The 22,421-nt window shown below is 29.3% G+C and overlaps 1 protein-coding gene across 1 annotated transcript in view; it reads left to right on the top strand.

Annotated features, from left to right (window-relative positions):
* Dip-C (dipeptidase C) overlaps positions 1 to 22,421 on the top strand; it is a 602,611-nt gene that overhangs the window by 318,347 nt on the left and 261,843 nt on the right. The window contains exon 3 of the mRNA XM_075360005.1: positions 321 to 512. Within this exon, the coding sequence (XP_075216120.1) occupies positions 321 to 512 (192 nt within the window). The remainder of the gene's footprint in view (positions 1 to 320; positions 513 to 22,421) is intronic.

Raw genomic sequence — 22,421 nt, 5'->3', positions numbered from 1 at the left:
CTTTTTTAACTGTTTTGTTTTTTTTTTTTAATATATTGATTTATTAATAATTATTAAATTGTAAAAAATGTTTTACAATAAATAATAATTCAGTATTAACAATAAAAAAAAATATGAGAAAAACATTTCAGTAGTGAAATAAAATTTTATGTACTTTTAAAAATGTGTATTTGTAATTTAATATGCATACAAGGAAGTCATGTGGTGTACACATAAGATTTTTTTTAATGTAATAATTTCTAGCGAATCTAAATAAAATTTAAATTAAAATCTAAATAGAATTTTTGGGAAATTAAGTATTTACTTGTATTTATTTACAGGAAAGTTATTTTAACTGGATGTTTGGCGTACGAGAGCCAGGATTTTACGGTGCCCTGGATGTTAACAAAGGAAGAAGCTTTTTGTTTATCCCTCGACTGCCTGAAGAATATAGTGTGTTTTTGGGGAAAATCAAGAGTACTGATGACTTTAAGGCGTATTATGACGTTGATGAGGTTCATTACAATGACCAGGTATGTATATTAATTTTTTTTCTTTATCTGTAATTGTATTATGTAAGTCTGTTGGTTGTTCATTTTGAATGAAATAAGTGGTAGTGATGTTCACAGAATTTAAAATTTCACTGTTTGTGTAAGAAACCATTTGATGATAAGAAACATTCGTTCAAAATAAAATATTTTTAAAAAAACCGATGAAAAAGAAATTAACTTAACAAATATTTCCCTTTTTATGAATGATTTCAGATAATTTATCCTGGTCACGTAACTTTCGTAGCGCTTAATGCCGTTAATGCCAGATTATTTAGTGTAGCTTAGTCTCTGTACTTAAAACGCCACTAAAATAACATAACTTCTGTTTTGTATAATTTCTTCATTAGCATTATTATTTTTAATTTCTATCACGCTCAGAATAAGTTTTATTCTATATACCGTAAATTTTATCCTATTAGGCAGTGTTAAATTTAAGTTGATACAAGAAAAGTGTACCCAACTTTTCTAGTTTTTGGTGGGCCGGTTTATTGGAAGTGGTTTTTGCCACTATCCTTTCTTTATATCTTTCATTTTTATGAGATTTGGTTTTATTTTTTGCTATCCCTTTAGTTGTAAGTGGACTTTAAACTTTCTGTACAGCCATCGAATAGGAAATAAAAAGACTCATTGGATAGTCAGAGGAGACAGCCACTAATTTCATATCAATAATAAGTACACAGCAACCGAGATACGGCTCCAACAATCAATAAATAATAATTACAATAAATAATAATTCAGTATTAACAATAAAAAAAATATGAGAAAAACATTTCAGTAGTGAAATAAAATTTTATGTACTTTTAAAAATGTGTATTTATAATTTAATAGGCATACAATTGAATATCTAGGTAAAACCGGCAGAAAGCTAACCGTAGGAAATTATTTAGAATGAAGGAAAGAGGATTGGATAATGAGAGAGGGACGAACTATACACAGAGGAACTGTGTAACGAGACAAACTTTACTCAGTGATTTGCGTTAGGCTCTACTAAAAACCATCTAAGAAACAGGTTTACAGTTTACACTCCTTCCTTAAAGACAACGCTCACCTATCTTCGAATTATGTGTTTGTTCTACGGCTTACTAATTTTTTTTTTTTACGTTGTTCTCTTTAAAATGTTTCAAATGTTGTTGAACCATCAATTTGTGACCGATGAAGTTCACCGTCTTAATCAATTCTCCATATTTTGGCAAATAAATCTAGCCGAGAGGAGGTTGTTGCCGTTTGCGAATAGAGCACACAAACCTTACTCATGGACACCTAATGAGTCAGACCGATGCACACCCGTTTGTGTTCGCTGCGACTGCCAAGTAAAGATACACCACATCCTTGTAGACTATGTGTCTTATGTGGCATTGTGTCATAAATTTAAATTAGGAGCTAACAACCAAGATATTCTAGGAAATAATTTGAGGATGCTATCGTATCTTGTTGTTTCTTAAGGCCGTGCATCTGTATTCGACTATTTAATAATTATGGCAATATGTTTTTTTTTTTTTTTAATATTGTATTATGTGTTCCGGGCGATGATAACGCAAAAGATTTTTCGCCTTCCCCACCACTAAAAAAATTAAATAAATAAATCCAGTAAATTTGATGACCTCTGTAGCGGATTGGTACCATCTCGGTATTTCATCTGGTAAGTCCCAGGTATGAATCTCTGAGACGACGTTTTATTCTTTTTTATGATAAAAACCTTTTTATACTATTAATAAAAATGAAGGAGTTTACTAGTAGAATGTGCTAAATAATAATTATCAACTATAGTTGACCGGTTATGGTCTCTCATAATGTTAAAAGAAGAAATGGTTAACAATAGTCGGCCGGTTTCGTATTTTTTCAGAATGATTATTGAAATTCACAAATATTTATTACTATAAATAAATTATTCAATTAATGTATAATTAATAATTTCCGATCTCCGTGGCTGAGTGGTAGCTTCTCAGCCTTTCATCCAGGGGTCCCCGATCAGATATGGCATTTTTCTTGCGCTACAAAACTTCCACGTCAAAGCCCCATACACATGCTTTAAGCTTATATGGTGTGAATTAATCATCCCAAAAAGAAAAAAAAACTTTCTGAAGATAAGAGATATCTAGTACAGTCGGTAAAAATGGAGTAACTGTTCAATTAGATGTAAACTTACACGACCGCTAATAGAGTGGTTATAATAACGCGAGAATTTATATAGCCACTAAACTGTATTATGAACGTTTCTATTAAGGCTAGTGTAGTTAAGCTTTTAAGAGTGTGCGGTGCCGGCATCCTATTATAAGACTGACGTCATGAAGAATATCCAACTAAAACCGTATTTATTTTAAGCCTCGAAGACCTAAAAGAAAAATTAATTTTAAAAAGCTTAAAAAAGTTTGATGAGACATTTCTCCGAGAAAAAAGTCAACGTTTGTATTTACTTTTAGGATCGCTTCTGAAATGGAATATCCCTTAAAAGTAGGGCATATATGAAATTTAAATGATGTTCAGATTGATAATGAAATTCCAAGTGATATTTTCGCTTTCTTTTTCTAGTCGGGGTCACTTTTATAGTCATTATCCTGTTAATAAATGCCAGCTCATAGAGAGAAATAGTACATTAACTTCGGTCTAAAAATAGGTTCATTTAGAAAATGACGTGTTGTAAAATTCATGAATGAAACATCATAATTTCTAATAAGCCTCTCTGATGTGCTTACTTGTCATTTAAAGTCAAATTTATTTGTATATTTTATAAAAGTTTGTGTCGTTTTATGGAATTAAAGGAAACTGCAATATTTTTCTTGTTTAAAATGCTGTAAATAGTAAATTTTCTTATAGTTGTAAATACAGTTTGTTAATTCTGATTAATGTTGACTGTTTACTTTTATTGTGAGAGGATTTAGAACAAACCGTGTTAGTAATACGTGAATATAATTTCGTTTTAGAATTTCGCGCGTTATCGGATGAACAGATTCATTTCATCTTTTGGGATCCCACAAAAAGTCAGAACGAGTTTTTAAGATCAAACCATCGTTTGATCTGACCGGGTCATACACTGACCGTCAAACATTAAAAAAAAAAAAATAATAAATAATAATAACAATAATTGTTTGACGAGCTTAAGTATGAGTAAAGTGACCGTTATTTCGAAAATTAAAAATTTTAACTTATCCTAATGTTAATGTTTCTCAGTGTCCAGTCTGCTAAAAAAAATAAGTGTCTAATAACAACACACCCCCTATCAAACTATTTTTATTAACACTGCACAATACTTCGCCTTGCGAAAAACGGTTTTATTATGCTTTCATTCCTTTTTCAAGAGATTACCGAACCATTTAAAATAAATACTTCTATTAATTTATTTAAAATTCCATTAAAAGATTTTCTTTTAGAGAAACAATATATAAATTTTTAAATAATATTTATTTTATGTAATACCATATTACAGTGCAACACAGCACTGCGACATGATTACAACAGTACTCTGCGGAGATGCCAAAGCATTTGTATGCAGTCTGGCATGTAAGTGTAAATGTACCGGTAAATGTGTAATCTTGAAGTCAGGCCGACCATTTCTGAGACGTATGGGTTAATTGAACCCCACTCACCAAAGAACACCGGTATCCCCGTTATTAATATTAATTAAACAATTTTTTTTAAATCTTGAGTTTTCTGCGTTCCGTTCAATTTGTTCATTAATATGGGCTTAAATAATTTTCATTAACGCCTTCTGAATTTCAAATTATTTTGTAGTTATTCTTTATGTTTAATGCCGTCATGTACTTACCGTAACATTATTTCATGTCATTATATTTAAAATAATTATTATGTTCTTTAATCACATTTTTTATTTTATAATTAATTATCGATTTTGTGATTCTTTTCTATTCAAGGTTTTCCACGGTATCCCTTGATTTATCCATTTATGAAAAAATAATTTATGTTCAATCCTTTATTTTAATTTTTATCTGATTTTACATAAAAGGTTATTCGGGTATTTTTGAGTTATTATTGTATTTATAATGTAGATGAATATGCACCGACTCCCAATTATAGTTCGTGTAGTAACTGCAGTTTATTTGTTTACTTCTGAATACTGTGTTTATCAAACCCTTTTTAGTAGTTTTTACACGACTGCAAAAAAAGGAGTGTAATGTATTTAGGGTGTACGTATGCATGTATGTTTGTTCCATCGTAACAGCTCAACGGCTGAACCTATTTGTATGTATGACCCCGCGTTGGAATCCTTACGTTACCGGTAGTGTCATAGGCTATATAAATAAATATTTATATATATATATATATATATATACAATTTTAAAAATCTCTCAGATGAATGAGTCGTTTTTGAATAACTCGCATCTCAACGCTTCATTTTTAACGATTCGGAAACTTTGACAACATTTAAACGGAAACTTGATGTAATTTGTAACATGTGAAAAATGCCTAGCATAACCGCGACTTAAATTCAGAATCTTTTAGATCGTATTAATGAATGGCTCTTATTTTCTTTGATCTGCAAGAATTACATCATATTACAATGTTTTTATCGAAAAAATTATGTTAAACTGTTGTTACTTAACAAGTAAATAAAACGTTTATTTTGAAAACCAAAAATCTATTTAATGAAACTATAGTAAATGTTTGTTTAAGAATTATAAGTGCGCATAAGTGAAAATTTAAACTCTGTGTAATTTTATAAACATTCCCCAGTTTCAATCATTTATTACAGTTGTAAAAAAAGAAAGAATAAATTCCTGAAGGTAATCTGTTATTGTATTAAGTGTTTATTATGCTTTTTTTTTCCTCTGTTAGAAATTCATAATTAATGTTGAAACGTCAGTTGGTTTTATTGAAGTTAGTTTTTCTTCTAGGAATTGTTTCTATAAAACGGTTTTCCACGTGCAGTTCAACGGAACTTCGCCGCCGTCTGACCTAGATCGTTGATCAGCATCAAATCATTAGGGTTTGCGGTCGACTATTAGTGCGTGTCTTGCATGTGCTCTATTATGTTATTTTTTATAAACATTGTTCATATTAAACATTTTTTTAACGTCTTTTTTTGTGTACCTGTTTATAATGCGGCCGTTTTTGTCGTTTCACTTAAAAAAACGCAATGTTTTGTTTTGAAAGAATCAAATTATATCTGCATTTATAACATAAAAAAATTCAAAATTCAGCCTCTAATACGAATGAGAGATTTTTTTGTTGCTTGATGTTTACATTTTAAAGATGTTAGATGTTTGTATTTATTGAATATTTTCAACGAAATGTAAATTTTGTTAAGCAGAAGACTTTATTTATATATTTTAGTTTTTTTTACAAAAATCTCTGGAAGTAGAAATACTTTGATTTGGTTTTAAACCGTTAAAATATTAAACTGAAGTGCCTACCTTAATTCTAGCTAATTTGCTTCCTTTATTTAATTTTTCGTTTATTTTAGGGATTATAGTAGCAGACACCAGTACCTATTCGATATCAGAACTTCTCCAACTTTGTAATAAATTTAATAACTTTTACTAACTTTTACGTTTTCGTTTTTGTATTCTGCCAGCATCATCGAAAATCAGCCGTATGGATGATGACTCGTGTTCAAGTCAATGTAAAATTTTGTTATTTTATTCGGAGTTTAATATCTGTATTTTTGGTACGTTTTTGTTGCCGGAGCTTATTTAACGAAACCCTCTAGACATCATAACACATAAATCATATAATATTCGTATTCAGTATGCCGTATTACTATCTTTAGTAATATACTTAGGATAGATTTTAAAAATCTTTGCGCTCTGTATTTATAAAATTCAGATAATAGATGAAAGCTAGAATTAAATTAAAAGTAGAAACTAATTTAAAGGAAGAAGTATTGGGTGTTCCATTTAAAGAATAAACAAACTATTTTTTTAGGTGCTACGGTATTCCGTTGTATGTTTAAAAAATTTTGGTCACTCCACATCCTGTTGTTTTATTCCTGTATTTATCTAATTGGAATTATGCAGTTCATATGTAAAATATAATTAATGAAGAAAACCTCACGTCTGGAACGGTGGAACCAATAATTATATGTTAATTAATTATGTAAATATGCTGCAGTAGTATTTTCCTTTTTCAAACATAAGAAGCTGTTGTGTAATTTCAATTCAATACGGTCGGAAATTTAATAATTCTTTGGCACACTAATCTCGCCGTATCGTAGTTAGTCGATACCTGACTGTTCCGTTCGTGATACGCCATTCAGTCGGTCCTTGATATTACTAAATGACCAATAAGAATTTTTTTTTTCTTGATGATGGAATTTATCTGCCTTATAAAATAAGCATTAATCTCATTGTCGGCATCTCTTTGGTACTCGCATTTCCGGATGCTTATGGAGAAAAAATCTTGCACTGTAATCGTAGAGCCGTGCTCAAATACACCTCAAGGTTGAAAACGCGTACCTTTCCTTAAATATGCAAAAAAATACTGATCGCATCGCCATGACTACCGGATGAGTCCACTATCCAAATGCTGTTTGTTGGAGAATATGTTTTACTGAAAGTAAATTACATAGGTGTTTGTGTAGTTAAGTATATTTTGTGAAACTCTGATCGGTCTGTTGCGTTTTGTATGGAAGATTCTATAACATATTCCACTACTGCTCTAGGCTTTATATAACTATCCGCAGTATCGTGAAGATTATACGGATCTTGGGTCGATAATATATACAACTCGAGAAAAATCTACGATAGAACGTATGAATCTGTATGTTTTACTTTTTAAGAACCGAATGTGTTGAATATTATTTAATTGTGTGTTTTGCCTTCAGGTCGTAATAATTACATACAGGACCGCTTACGTACGTACAATTCTAAGTAGTTTGTTTGTAGAAACAGTTGCTTAGGAACCAGTTATTATACCTTTGTTTTAATATAGAGAATTTTTTTAGTAGTTTTCAAAAAATCGTTGTACAATTATTTGACACGCTGTACATCATCTGGAGCCTCGTTAGCCCTGAATTTTATTTTTAAAATTCTCTCAGATTGCGAACATACTTAATTATTATTGCGGTCACCAAATTGTCCAGTACGCGATAAAATAAATGAACAAAATAAACGAGATATCCGTGCGAGATTAACAATTCTGGTTCTAAGACCAAATTTGTCGACAATTAACGCTGAATGTGCAACTAATAAAGGTCTTTCCTGGTAACGGTTATCGAAAGATAAGATACCTGAACGAAAAAAAATATATACAAAAAAAGATACGAAAAAAAATAAAAATTTTTAATATTAATAAGACAACTTGAAGTTGCTAATTGATGAACAATTTACTTAAGCTTTAAACGTTCGAAGACGTTTACCATAAGTTGCTCGAAACGTATCGGAAGCCTTAGTCTTGCGTACATGCAGTGTTTCCGCTTCTCGATTGTTTCTCTGCTGTCAGTCCGTTGTCTGGTTCTAATTAACATATCCTGGTCTGGCGATCTAACTGCAAAGTTGCAAGTATACTTCTGTCTGGACAACGTACGAGCTCTCTGTGGCCTTGAATCAACAAAACTGCACAAAATTTCTGGAAATCTTTTGAATGTCATACGAGTAGTTGAAATATCCGCTATTAAAAGGGGTATGTTTTCCTTAGCTCTAACCTTTACGGGATTTTCCTGATGATTTATTACCTCTGAATATAAAGGGTACATCTATCAATACTTGTATTACCAAATTGGCTTGTTTGGTAACTGGATTCCTTCTCGTAAAAATAAAAGTTTATTAATAATCCTCTTCAGCTAATCCCTTATGTTTGCAGTCAGAGGCGTTCACAGTTTGGAAAACAAATTGTATCCCTTGTTTTGCGTTAGGAAATTTTTCTGTTTTATACTTTTCAGGGATCCTGAATTCTGGAGATGAGATACCGCATTTATTATTAAAAAATAACTTTACTAATCGAATTGAAAAGGTAACAGGTGCGTACACTGTGTGCAAACCTTAGTAAACAGCATTATCAGATGCTACCCCTCGGTTTAACAATAGTCGGGGTGTGTGCACACATAAAGAACGACAACCCTCTAAAATGCACAACTAACTAACGATCCTTCCACAGTGTCGTTCGTTGTATGCAAAAGTTACATAAACCGATCATCTGGTATTATTGTTATCCATTAGGACATGCGGATAACAATCTTTTTCACTTCTCAGACAGTACAACAAGCGGATTATAAATATTATTTGTATCCGATGCTTTTTAATGTGGCCACATAGCTCAACAGCGTGCGAAATACCAATCCAACTCTGATTATCACAGATCACGTGTAATCGTACATATTATTGCCGATAAATTTTATTTTAAATAAAAATCTTTCGTTTCATTTTTAATCTTTTCGACGTAATATGCTTTAATAGGAAATTCAAATAGCTTTGAATGTTGAGAATAAACTACATTTTTTCAAGACTAATTGATTTATGAGAAATCATTTTGTAGCCGACTGTGAATCAGAATTTATATTATGAAAAACGTAAACAATTTCACATAGCAAATTTAGAATATTAAACGAATACAATTTTCGCAGACCTGTATATCTCGTTTATATGTTCCGATTTAGTTAATGATATAATATTCATGATATAACACGGTTTAAAACAATCATAAACACAAAAATTGCAACCCAAACTGTTGTATTACATTTTTGTAATTTCCTTTTTCTCTGTTAATTTATATTTCGTTTGAAAATTAATCGCATTATATTTAGTCTACATCCAAAAAGCATTTGTTTTGTTTAACGGTGTTGTTTAGTTACAACACTAAAAAGATAAAAATAAAAATATTTCTGCTTCTTATACTCTTGTTTATTTTTTGATTTTGTATTTCCTTTTATTATTTATAAGGAAAACCTGTAAATAAAAAAGAAAAAAGGTTGTATTACTGTATTATTATGTAGAGGCATACCCGAGGTCACTTCGCGGAATTTCTAGTATTATTTTTAAAAAAACCCCATTCTTGTAATTATATTTTATTATTTATGTAAAAACATTAAGTAAATAAGTTGTATTTTTTAATATTACGTCATTTCGAGGAAACAGTAATGTATTGCGTAAAAGTGGAATGTAGCTATGCAACTTTTAGTGGAAAACATGTTTGTTTAATTTCTTATTATCATACTAACGATGAATTTATACTTGCTTACATATTTCACTAGAAATTAAACTTTTAAATAGTTTTACAAATTTAATCAAATTATGTGTGGAGCGAACCGCGCTATACAGGTTTAAATTTTGGAGGTAATTAAAAAAAATATTCTTCTTTTCTTATATAACATTCTTTTTATTGTATTAAACATTACTGTCCAAAAAAGAACTATACTTGTGTTATATTTGCCTTTAAAAAATTTTTTTTCGCATGATGGAACCATAATATATATATTTTTAATTTTGTAAGGATTTTATGACTCTCATTCTTCTGTTCTAAAAATTAGTGGTGATTGAGTCAATGAGGGCTTCTCCACTTACTTTCTGAATGTAGATTTAATTTTTCAATCTGATCGTTGGAATTCGTATTTTAAATTACATTAAAGGCAACACTTAAAAGATGCAAAATAAAATTTAATCTTTCTTTGCCCGTTTTATTTTTTTTTGCTTGTGACGTCTCTGCTTTTTATTCGGAGGTTCTGGGTTCCTGTCCCAGTCAGATTTGGCATTTTTTCATACGCTACAAAAATTCATTTAATTATCATTCATCATGCGTGACAGGATTCCAGCCGGAATAAAACGGATATGCTGGAGTTAATAGTTGTTGGCTTTTCTCTCCATCAAGAAATCAATATTGACAATCAACATTTCTATTCAATGTTCTGAGGAAACAGACTGAATATATTTAATTATGTAAATAACCAATTTTTTATGTTAATTTGATTTTATTCGACTACAAATTTCCATGTTTATAACTACATATATATGTCGCGTGTTCGCGGCTCGATCAGGGTACTGAGAGATTGACAATTGAAATTGTTTATATAATTACAATTTATTACTTTAAAAACGTAAGTAAAATGAGATAAATCAATAATAAAAAATGACAAGAATAACAAACGACAATAATAAAACAACTAATAAAAATAGTAATCAATATCAGAATAATAATAGTAATAATAATAATAATAATAATAACAGACAGTGATTACATACAAAATAGAATTTAAACTAATCATCAGGATTTATTCACAGGTAGATAAATAATGAAAAGCAGAGTCAGTCTCATTGACAAAAGACATAAGCATGACTGCTAGTCTTAACACTTTTTAACTACTAGTCATGTATTAACAACAATAGTACAATAGATAAGACAAGTTTAAAGTTCTTTTGCGGCAAATACCTTTGCTGTTTGTTTACAAATCAAACTACCCTAACAGTTTATGAATGAAATTTAGTACATTATCTCTTTTACTTATAGTCTCACCGATCCATTTCTTGTTTTCGTGTACTGGAATTACTTGTGACGTCAACTTAATCGCGTCGGACGCCAAAATCGCGTGATAACTCCTCTATCGTAGCACTCTCGCAGACTGACATCATAATATCTCGATTAGACTGATTGTCAACTGATCTTCCCGGAGTATTTATACTCCTAACCTCTTCACCTGCAGAACCAGACCCCAGTTGAGCGTGAGAACGATCGACCGAGCCCTTTCATTCCCATGCATTCATAACCTGGTCCGGTAACTCTTCTCACGGAACTACATCTGTTTAGGTGTGTTAGTGGGCAGTATTACAAAAGACGATTGTTAAACGGATCTAGTACTTTTACTAAAAGGGTTTCTTTTGGCCCCTTTCTGGAATCCTCCATTATTATATTTTCTACTACTTTCTTCTTAATTGGTAGCAATCTGTTTCAGGTCCGTTATACCGTTCTTGTTACATATACACGTTCTTGGTATATATATATATATATATATATATATATATATATATATACCATACATGTACAGTTTTTGCATACTACTTAATGAATTTATACTTTTTTTTTTGAAGTTAGGTGGTGGAGTTTTTTAACCTAATTTTTACTAAATTTTGAGTAAAAAGGTGAACATAGACAAGGTGGATAAATATTTTAATAATATTGGCACGAATAGGTCGTTAACAAATTCCGATTGCAATTGATTATATGTAATATGCGACATGAAAAAAATTTGCTAGGCAGTGAAACAGTTGTTCAGACAGATAGGACCGAGCTACATTCTGTGTTTAGGTGAAGTTATTGTACGTTTTTGTAAGAAACGATCGAGATTCAAATATGTTGGAGTGGGAAATTCTTTCTTCCTTCACTAACCTCATTCCATCACATTGTTAATTAAAATGTTGAAATTATCTGACTACGGTTTAAAAAAAAAAAAAATTATTCTGTGCGAAATAACGCTGCTACATTACTGACTGAAACAGCAATTTTTGTTTATAGTTGCTATATTGAAACCGACCACTGGAAATTATTTTAACTAACTAACTGTTCTTAAATATTCTTAACACTTTTTGTTTAATCTTTAAATGAATTCATGGAATGTTGAAATTTTATACTCGGGGAAAAGAGGAAAAAAGAAGGTTCTTTTTATACATAAACTTCTAACGCGTACTTAAGTTTATTCAGATATCTCAGAAGTACCCACCGGGTTGGTCTAGTGGTGAACGCGTCTTCCCAAATCAGCTGATTTGGAAGTCGAGAGCCCAGCGTTCAAGTCCTACTAAAGTCAGTTATTTTTATACGGATTTGAATACTAGAACGTGGATACAGGTGTTCTTTGGTGGTTGGGTTTCAATTAACCACACATCTCAGGTATGGTCGAATAGAGACTGTACAAGACTATACTTGATTTACTCTCATTCATATCATCCTCTGAAGTTATACCTGAACGGTAATTCCCGGAAGCTAAACAGAAGAAAGTAATAAGTAAGGTATCTCAGAAGAACATCTGAACACGTTTTAACAAACTTTTTATATGCTGTTTTTGTAACGGTCGTAGTCGACCAAATATGAATGACAAAACACTAAAAATATGACTACAATTTTTAAGAACAACAAGCGTAACATTCCAGGCGTACTAAGGAAAGTAAGAAATTAAGTGATTTCCCCGTTGTATTATTCATTTAGAGGAGGTTACTTTGGTATACATATCAACAGGCCAGGTCCTTCGAAATGCAGGTAATATTCAGCATTTCAAGAGATTTTTGTATTCTATATTCATTATAGGGACTGGCTAAAAAAGTGAACATCTTTACTTTCAAGGAAAGCTACTCTGACTGGTCCCGCTTATAACTCAAGTGTTCTAAACTCTAATTTACTGGTTTTTCTTACGTGAGATCTTTTAGGGAATACTGTGTGCGCAATGAAAATAGTCTAGTGGTGATGTTCCAGTATTTATTAGCCATTTGTTAATCATTTTCTAGTTTGTTTCCAACGTTCTGTGTTTATTGTTTAATTATTTATGATGATGTAGTTTTATTTATATCGCAAATGACTATTATCGTTGATACGATTATAAACAAACTATTGGAAAAAATATATGTATATAAATACAAATAAGTATATACTACATAAGTATACGTATATATTAATTAGGTATTTGCGGTACAGCTAAAAGAAACACTGTGATTGATAGTACAACGAATTAACGTACAACGTAATGGAGAAATGAAATTCATATGTTGAAATTATTTTACGTTAGGGGGCTTCTCTATTTAAATAAATTAAATAATATAAAGGAAAAAATAAAAGCACTTGAAATTGCAAACTTTTTGAGCTATAGTTCCACCGCTTTCCGACTGGATAATTTCTGTTTATTTATTCACTGAGTGCGGATTCCAGCAAAACATTTCCAGGAATAAATATAAAATGTAGTTTGAGGTATCTTTCTTCATTGATGCTTTTAAAATTAACAAAAAAAAATAAAACAAAGGTTTATCCTTATTATTAAAAGTTTTCATGCTTTATTTATTAAAGTTGTATTTTAATAAAAAAAAACAAAAAAACAATGTTTTAAAACTACAATTAAATTAAATAGAATTGTAAAAAATATTCTCAGAAAATAATATAGAACAAACATTTGTTCTTTTAGTAAATATAGGTCATTTTTTTAATGTGATTTAATGTCCGAGGAAGATTTTTAGCAAAAGATTTCAGAGGTTTTATTTTATGAATGTCGATTTAGGGGGTTCCCTTCTGGGTAAATCAATAGTTATTCATAAAGTATAACGCCGGATAATTTAGCTACCTTAAAATAATTTTGCATATTAAATCCTATAACTTTTAGGTTAGATTTCATAAGAAAGCTACCTATTGTAATGGGTACCATGATTCGACTTCTGGAAAATTTCAACATACCTTCGCGTTTCACATTACCCAGACCCCAAAACCAACGACAGCTCAAAAGTTTATAAATATATATAAACTTTTGAGCTATATATATATATATATATTTATTTATTTTTTTTTTTCACTTTCTTGTGGACACGATAACTGCCGTAATTTTGCGCCAGTCACTTTAAAATTGTTTCTTAAGATTCACTTGTCCCAAAATCTCGGTCGAGTTCCTTAACGGCCAAAATCGGACCATGGGGGTTGTAATGAGGGGGGGGGGGCTTTTTCGGTACTTTCTTATTAAGTAAAATATCAAATTCGTTTAAAGTTCCTACTATTCTTTGGATAAGATCCTAAAATTTATCTGGGTAAATTTTTTTTATATCACCAATCATTGGCCTATGGGGTTGAACAAGTGTGGTTTCGAAGACAAAAAAGTATCATACCTCCCTTAATAGGCACTGTACCGAATCTGTTTAAAGTGGTCGTTAGTCCTCTAAACATTACCTGAAACTTTTGTTTGAAACAATTTTTGATACGTAATTTAAAAAATTATGTACTCGTTCATTTTGTTCTCATTCTTTCCGCTAAAGACTAATTTTTCCGCAAAACATACTTTTTCTGTTTGATTTCAGCGTTGCAAATATTTCGATTAAACAAATTGAGAATTATTTTTCCTTTAAAAAAAAATTATTATTTCTTTTATTTCATAGAAGTGTGATATAACTGTGTGGAAGGGAAGTACGCTTTAGTTTAAATTTTTAGTGTAATTTAATTTTTTAAATGTTATATTTTGAAGGTTATCCTATTTTTTATTAGTTATTATTAAAATAAATAAATTTTAGGGACTGGAAAAATATTTCATTATCGAATGGTATTTTTTATCACATTGTTTTGAATAAATTTACTTGTAAAAAAATTTTTAATTTATATTTTTTATTGAATTTACGTTTGTGGTTGACTATCTGCACATTTTTAAAAATTCCGGAGGATAATATGAAAAACGTTTTGTTTATAATTTTAAAAATACTGTTGTAACTTTTCTTTTTTATCTGTAGTATTTTAATATATTATTTTAATCCGTAATACCATGATAATGTTATGGTAAATTTTAGCGATTTTGTTGGTAACTTTTCACAGTCTCCCGTTTTTATCTTATGATTTAAAAAAAGTTTTTTTATCTTGTCTTATGTAAGGTCATACTATATTTGTATTTTTGAAATATTTTTATTTTTGTACTTTATTTTTAAAGCAAGTTTTTTTTAACAATAATAATAATAATATACCTTAATTATATTAATTACTGTTTTAGCTAGTAGTAGTGTTTATACAATACAAATTATTTACTAAATTCTACATCGTAATATTCTTGTTATACTGGTTTTACTGAAAAGATTGAAGTACCTGTGAAACTAATTTAAAAATAAAAAATCGCAAATAAATAGGAAAAAATACCAGAACATGTTTATTTGATTAAAATATTGATAAAACATGTATTATTAATACAGTAATTGTTAGAAACATTTCAAATACATATATATATATATATATATTTTTTTTTTTTTTTTAAATAGTATGAATTATTATGTACGTTTTACATTTTATTATTTTAATTTCATTTTATGTAATGTGAAATTACAATTAAAATATCATGTTATTACTATTACATTTTTTTTTTACTGTCTCCCGACAAGTGTCGCCTCAGCTTAAGGAGCTGATTTGATTCTGGACTTAAAAATGAAAAAAAAAAATGTTTTATTCGGCCTAATGTCTTGATCTCTTAAAAATTTCAAAATGGAGGCAATCTAAATTTTTTAATCATTAATAACTTGTAAATAAATTTTATCGAATTATGTTTTATTAAGAAAACTGTTATAAGTCTTTAATTGTGATGAAAATGACTACATCTTATTTGTTCAAATCGGTTGATGCACAGCTGAGGTGGTTGTTATAAAGGATCGCAAAATTAGTTTAATTCTATGCCTGTTTTCACTTCCTTTACTAATTGAATTGAAAATGAAAATTTCTGTTGATAGTGAAATACCGATTTTAACAAATGAGGTGTCATTTTTTTCACAATAAAAGTCTAACATTTTATCTAATAAAACATTTGATAAAATTAATATTTACGGAGCTATTAATGATTACAAAATTTTTATCGCTTCCATTTTGAAAATTTCCAAAGCAAAAATTTTAAATTTACGTTTTTTTGTTGAAGATTTTGTTGGGCTCACGTACGTAAAATTTCATCAAAACATCTCATCAGTCTGCTTTTAAAATATAAATTTTTATTGAAAAAAACATAAAAAAACTGATGAAAAATGGCGACTGATGAAAAATAAAGCGAGATAGAACATTTGTCCGCATAAACGGTTTTATTTCTGAATCAATCCTTTAAGTTTGGTCAATACCTCCTGGGACAATGTACACTCATGTATTTATTATTATAGGGTAAAAGTGACACCGAATCGATTGGATTTCTTTTCGACCAGATGTGATTTTAATAGATAATACAGTTGCAACTTTTTTCCATACGTATATTGTATAGAGTTCATTTATTTATTTTTATTAATAAATCGTTGATATGACGTAATTTAAATTGAATCACGGTAAATTATTAAATAAAGTATTTAAACTGGTGGTGAAAGAAAAGGAACAAAAAAATGTCTTGTTTTTAAAAAAAAATATACAAATATTAACAAAAAAAATTGAACTTTCATGTTTTTTTTTTTGTTGTTATAAACCTTTTTCCTATAACCTTTAAGTGAAATTGACTACACGACATTTAAAAAAAATTATTTTAAGCTAATTCGAACTTAGGAAACTTGATAAAATTATTTACGGTTTAAAGAATTCCTGTCTGAGCGAATACATAAGTAATCTTATGGTATTCTTTTTTCCCGTTATAAATAATATAAATAAAATATATAATAAATATATTTCAAAAATAAGTAAAATAAATATTTATAGATACGTAAATAGGTTCCATAAAAATTAAGTACAGTAAAAACTAAAATAAGCCATATTTCTTTTAATTTCGACTTTTGACTCATTACTACTACCAAAATTTACGTACCTTTAATTTGGCTCCGACTTCCAAAGAGTAGAAATTTAAAGAAGAATTGAAGAAAAAACGTTTTAATTTTGACTACAATTTTTTTAAGTTGGTTTTATCAATTTATTTTTTGTGGTATTAGTTTTATTTAAAAATTTTTATTTAAGATTTGGATTGGCCTAAAAACACCCTGCGTATATGGACAAAAACCGTTCGAAAGAAACCAAATAGCAAAACTTGCTTTTCGATAAAAAATAAAAAAAATGCAGAGGAACGATGTAATTCAGTTGTCAAGCGTGAACTGAAATTGTATGTAATGCGGGAGTACATATTTCTTTACCGTAAGTTTTTTCCAACTAATTTTGGTTTTAATCTTCCAATAAAAAAATCTACAAAACCGATCTATATATTATTAATTTACGTTGCTCCTATTTCATGTAATCTAATTTTAAGCCACATTAAAAAAATAAATATAAAATAAATAACCTCAAATAATTTATGTAGACAATGTATTTAATTTATTTTTTTCATTCAAAATTCTTTCACTAAGAATAGAACATCTAAAATCGGATTATCGAAGTAACTTCTACGAAATAAAAAAATCGATAGTTGAATTCGGTTTAATCGTTGGTAAGTGCCGGGTAATCTACCGATTCAGTTCGGGGAATCCAAATTATTCGCCCTCCGGGTTGTAAGACCTGATTCTGTTTCTCATAAAAAATTAGGCGGATATCTTTCGGAAATTTCGATTGAAACAGCGAGGGAGCCTTCCAGAGGGGGTTTTGAAAAACACGTCGTTTGAATTGGTTGATTACTCCATTGCTCATCCCACTTAATAAGATGTACAATTGAAATTGACAGCTTCTTCCATTTGTTATTTCTTTAAAACTATTGAAAAATATATTATTTACTTTTTAGATACGTATATTTACATAGTTTTGTAAATAGCGACTGATAGTTATTTATGAGCTTAACGATATTTGTATGTTTACAAATTGTATTATGAAGTAGTAGTACAATTATAGATTGCAATTTTTTTCATAAATAACAACAAATAGGTTTCTGCTACTATTATTAACATTTTGTTTACTACTATTCCGTTTTGTTGTACACAGTGTTAGGACCTTAAAAGTTTCCTTGGGATATATTTGGTGCCGCGAATATAATATAATATTCGTCGGTAATCTTGGAAATTATATTTTTTAAATATAATTTTTTTTATTTTGCATTAATTTTTGTTAATAGTTACGTTGTTTATACAAATATATATCTCGATGTTTTATTTAGTTCATACAATTGTTGATTAAAAAATTGATAAATTTTTTTTTATCAGTAATTAAACAAAATTTCGTATTTTTCGACCTTGGCAATGACTTTTATTAATTTTAATTTTTTTTAATATCATAAAAAAACTAATTTTAATGATCAATGTTTAAATAATTATTTTACTTTTAGGGTTTTTATAAATGTTTATACATTAAAAAATAAGTTCATTGTAACGCTTATATAATTATTTCGTTAATTGTTAATTATATTTGTTATAATTTACCATTATTATACGCATTATCGGTTTCATTGTGATGTGTGTGTCTGTGTAATATGTGATTGTGTAATTATTATTATCTTTATAACACTGTTACTGTTTTAAGAATATCAGGGTTTTTTTTACCTCCGGCCATGAACCTAACTCACAATATTCTTTAATCAGAATATGATCATGGAGGTATATTAACCCGGGTTATGATCGATTTCTCTCCGGTTAATAATGTTTCATCGACGATTAGCAATGTTAATTTTAAAAGGAAAGATAGTCATAATTTAATAAAGACCGATTAAACGTTTGGTTTTTCCTTATTCGGGTTTTTTTTAATATTAAATCAAAGCTATTTATTAATTCTGGTAATACATAATGGAGAAGATATCCTGGTAGTTTTAGCATGTCTTTGACAAGTTTATTTTCTAACAGTAATTTTGTTCTGATGTTATCTTTCTCCGCAAGTTTAATTATTATTTTTTTATACTTAAGGAGTCTTTTTTTTATAAGTAATTTCTTGGTAATTGTTAAATTTTTCTTTATTCTTAGATGCTTAATATAAGAGACATTAAACGTATTTATGATTTTTCTATTTTCAAATTATTTCCGTATTTTAAGACACAGTTTAATAATATATTTTATTTGTGATCGAGAATAATCGTTATTGTTGGTACATATTAAATTGTACACAAAACAATCCTGATTTGAAAGCTAAATTTATTTATATTGCTATTGTCGTAATGCAGGCGAATACGCGTTCGTATATATATATGAGGTAGCTGTGTATTTTTGTTGTGTCCTATTTTATTTTGGCACCATTTCTGCTTACCATACAATGTACTGTTGTGTAAAACGATACTGTGATAAGTCCGTATGTTTTTACCTATCTTGCTTGCGAAGAGCTATTATTGTTTAGGGCTAAATTTACCCTACTTTGATATTTTCCTATTATATCTCTGCTACCATTTGATTTTTTAAAAAAATAATTTAGAAGTTTTATCAGTTTTATTTTATATATTCAAAATATTTTTTTTATGTTAATTTTTTCCTCTTACATTTCAGTAATTTTGAAAACGTTTAATTTCATTAATTTCTGGCGTCAATTAATCCTGTTTTACTACTGAAAATTCTGCACGTTGCCTACTAGTATATCTTTGCGTAGTAGTTTTATTTTATGATATAAAAATAAATTCGTCAATTTTTGTTCGACAGTTCATTTATAATCCGTTATTTTTGGCTTACAAGTAAAAAATCCCCCTTGTAAACTAGATTTCTGATACTTTTTTGGGTATCATGATACTTTTTTTTGGTATGTACTAAAATATTTGATAATCTTGCCATGACGTATTTGAAAAATGACAATCAGAATCACCGGGTTTATTTTTATGATGACATCTTTGGTATTCATTTTGAAGAAAATTGTGAATATCTAACTTTCAAAAAAGATGACCCATAAAATAATCTTGCTCCGCCATATTCAACTCTGATACGTTGATTCAGCAACATTCTTACAGTTTCCAACACAGCCGGTCTATATATCAATTCCATTTTGCCCTCCTTATTCCATATAAATCAACATCAAAGCATCGTCTTTTGTATTTTGAGAGAATGAATAATATGATCTTCATATATAATAATAATTTGATCTTCAGAATATTTCTTGAAGCGTTGTAGTTGAAGTAGAGGATATTCGCAAACCTAGTTGTTAAATCTTATTTTTCCGTGGCGGTATTTGTTACTGATTAGAACACAGTTACCAATAGCTGCCAGAAGACATCTAACTAAATCAATTCAATGTATATATCCCCTTCCATAATTGGTGGTTTCATTCAGCAAGCTTGCTCAAAATGGTCAGAAGTGATGACCGAATGATCTCGAGAATCAGTAATGTAGCCCTACCAGTTATAACTAATCACTACTAATCACACAATGAAACTGTTGCTTCTACAATTTATACTGAATTATCTCTGTTTTATACACTAATGAATAGAACATCAATTCATTTGCTTCGTAATGTAGTACCTAAGTGCAATAAATCCTAATCAGAGTTGTTTTCTTTGAAAGTAAGTAATGATGTTCTTGTGATCTTATTTTCCCTTTAGTTTTGTTAACAGTGTGTCGCAAACAAGTTTTTGTGAGGTTCGTACAGATGAATATTATCTTTATTTTAACGGGCATGGTTCCTGATATGCCACAATAAAATACTCGTTTGGTGTACAGTTTACCCACTTGCGCGCCATCCGTACGATCTTTTATTGCGAGTTGTAATTTTTTAAAACGTTTACGACGATCGGCGTTGCCAACAACTGTGAGGTTTGGACAGCGGTACGGGTTTTGTAGTTTAATAACGTGATACAGACTGTAAACTACAGGTCGCTGTATACGGCGTTAACTGGGTGAAGGAAACAAATCTACGAAAATGATGAGAAAGGTCTTGGAACGATTACGAAGAACTTTTAAAGAACACATTAAAAAAGCATTCCTTGTGTAATATCATCATCATTTACAGTAGATGATAAAATAGAAAAGGAATTGTCAATTGACTTTTTCGGATTTAAAAAATGAATTTTTTTTTTAGATGTCTATAAAGCAGTCTTGGTAAAATGATGATGAGCTATTCTCGAGAGATGATAAATTTAAAGGGTTCACGCTTTGTCTAAATGGAATATTGGCAAAGTCGGGCAATATTCTGAAGCTCATAGTTAATTACTTCTCGACAAATACATATCAATGTCGGCTCAGTGTTTGCTGTTGATTATTATTTACAAAATTAGGTTAAGTAATTAAAAATTTTTAATAATGAAAATTTTTTACTTACAATTCGCTCTTATTTGTAGAATAAACTTGTGTATACTGATCATATAAATATAAAATCTGCATATATTTAATTCAGATAATTAATTAAGATATATGTGTAAAATATCCACGATCAATTAAATATAAATTTTATTGCTAATTTACAACAAAACCTTTGTAAATAATTGTAAACATGTGGAACGAAAATTATTGTAGGAAATTGAATTAAATTTCAGAAACGCTACTTTCGTAGTTCGTACTTGTAACGGTCGTTGAAATTATAGTAGTTTAAGCAGCTGCTGCAGACAGTTTGTCGGCGTCCGATCTGCTTTATGTTAACTTACAAAGTACCGGTGATATCTTGTTGATAGAAACAAACTGTACGACTGTTATTATCTTCTTGTATAAAAGGATATTAAAATTAACCGAAATGGGTTTCATATAAAAAATTAATTAATAAATCACCAGTATTTGTATTAAATAACAAAATTCAGTCGTTTTCGAACTACTATTATAAAAATAAAACGTTTGTAAAATAATTTTCAAAATTTGTTTAAATTATTCTTCTTGGAATGTGACAGGATAAAAATCTGTGCATCTATTACATAGTTATAACACTGGAAAATCCTTTTTAAGTTTTATAATAACCTCTCGTCATACTTAATATGATTGCCAATTGGAACAGTAATACAATTGCAATGTACTCCTTAGTATACTTTCAATTGCTTGTTTCCGTATTGAATTAGCTTATATGTATATATATATATATATATATATATGTACTACCAGACCCGGCAGTGCTTCGCTATTGCTAGATTTGAGTATATATATATATATATATATATAGATTAAATGAATACAGTTGAAAATGTATAAAACATTAAAAAAACGAAACATTACGAAACTTCGCAAAGTTTAACCTTTCACTTTATAAAAGCTAGAATGTAAATAAATCCAGTTGTACAAACATCACTACCTAACGGATTTAATTCAAACTACTCTCTAAAGACAGTAGTCGGATCAAAATACCCATAACTTTCTTTCTACTGATCAGATCGAGGATTTCAGTAGCTTTAAACCTTCTCCGGACAACACGGACCATTTTGCAAAAACCCGCGTAAAAATCGGTCCAGTAGTTTTTTAGTCTATAGCGAATACACATACGAACATTTCCATTTATATATTTAGAAGAAATTCTGTTTGTATATTTGTTTCGTAA

The sequence above is a fragment of the Lycorma delicatula genome, chromosome 3 (assembly GCF_047948215.1).
Source record: "Lycorma delicatula isolate Av1 chromosome 3, ASM4794821v1, whole genome shotgun sequence".
NCBI classification, from domain to species: Eukaryota; Metazoa; Arthropoda; class Insecta; order Hemiptera; family Fulgoridae; genus Lycorma; species Lycorma delicatula.
The sequence above is the reverse complement of the archived record's forward strand: the minus strand, read 5'-3'. Positions and strand labels throughout refer to the sequence as shown.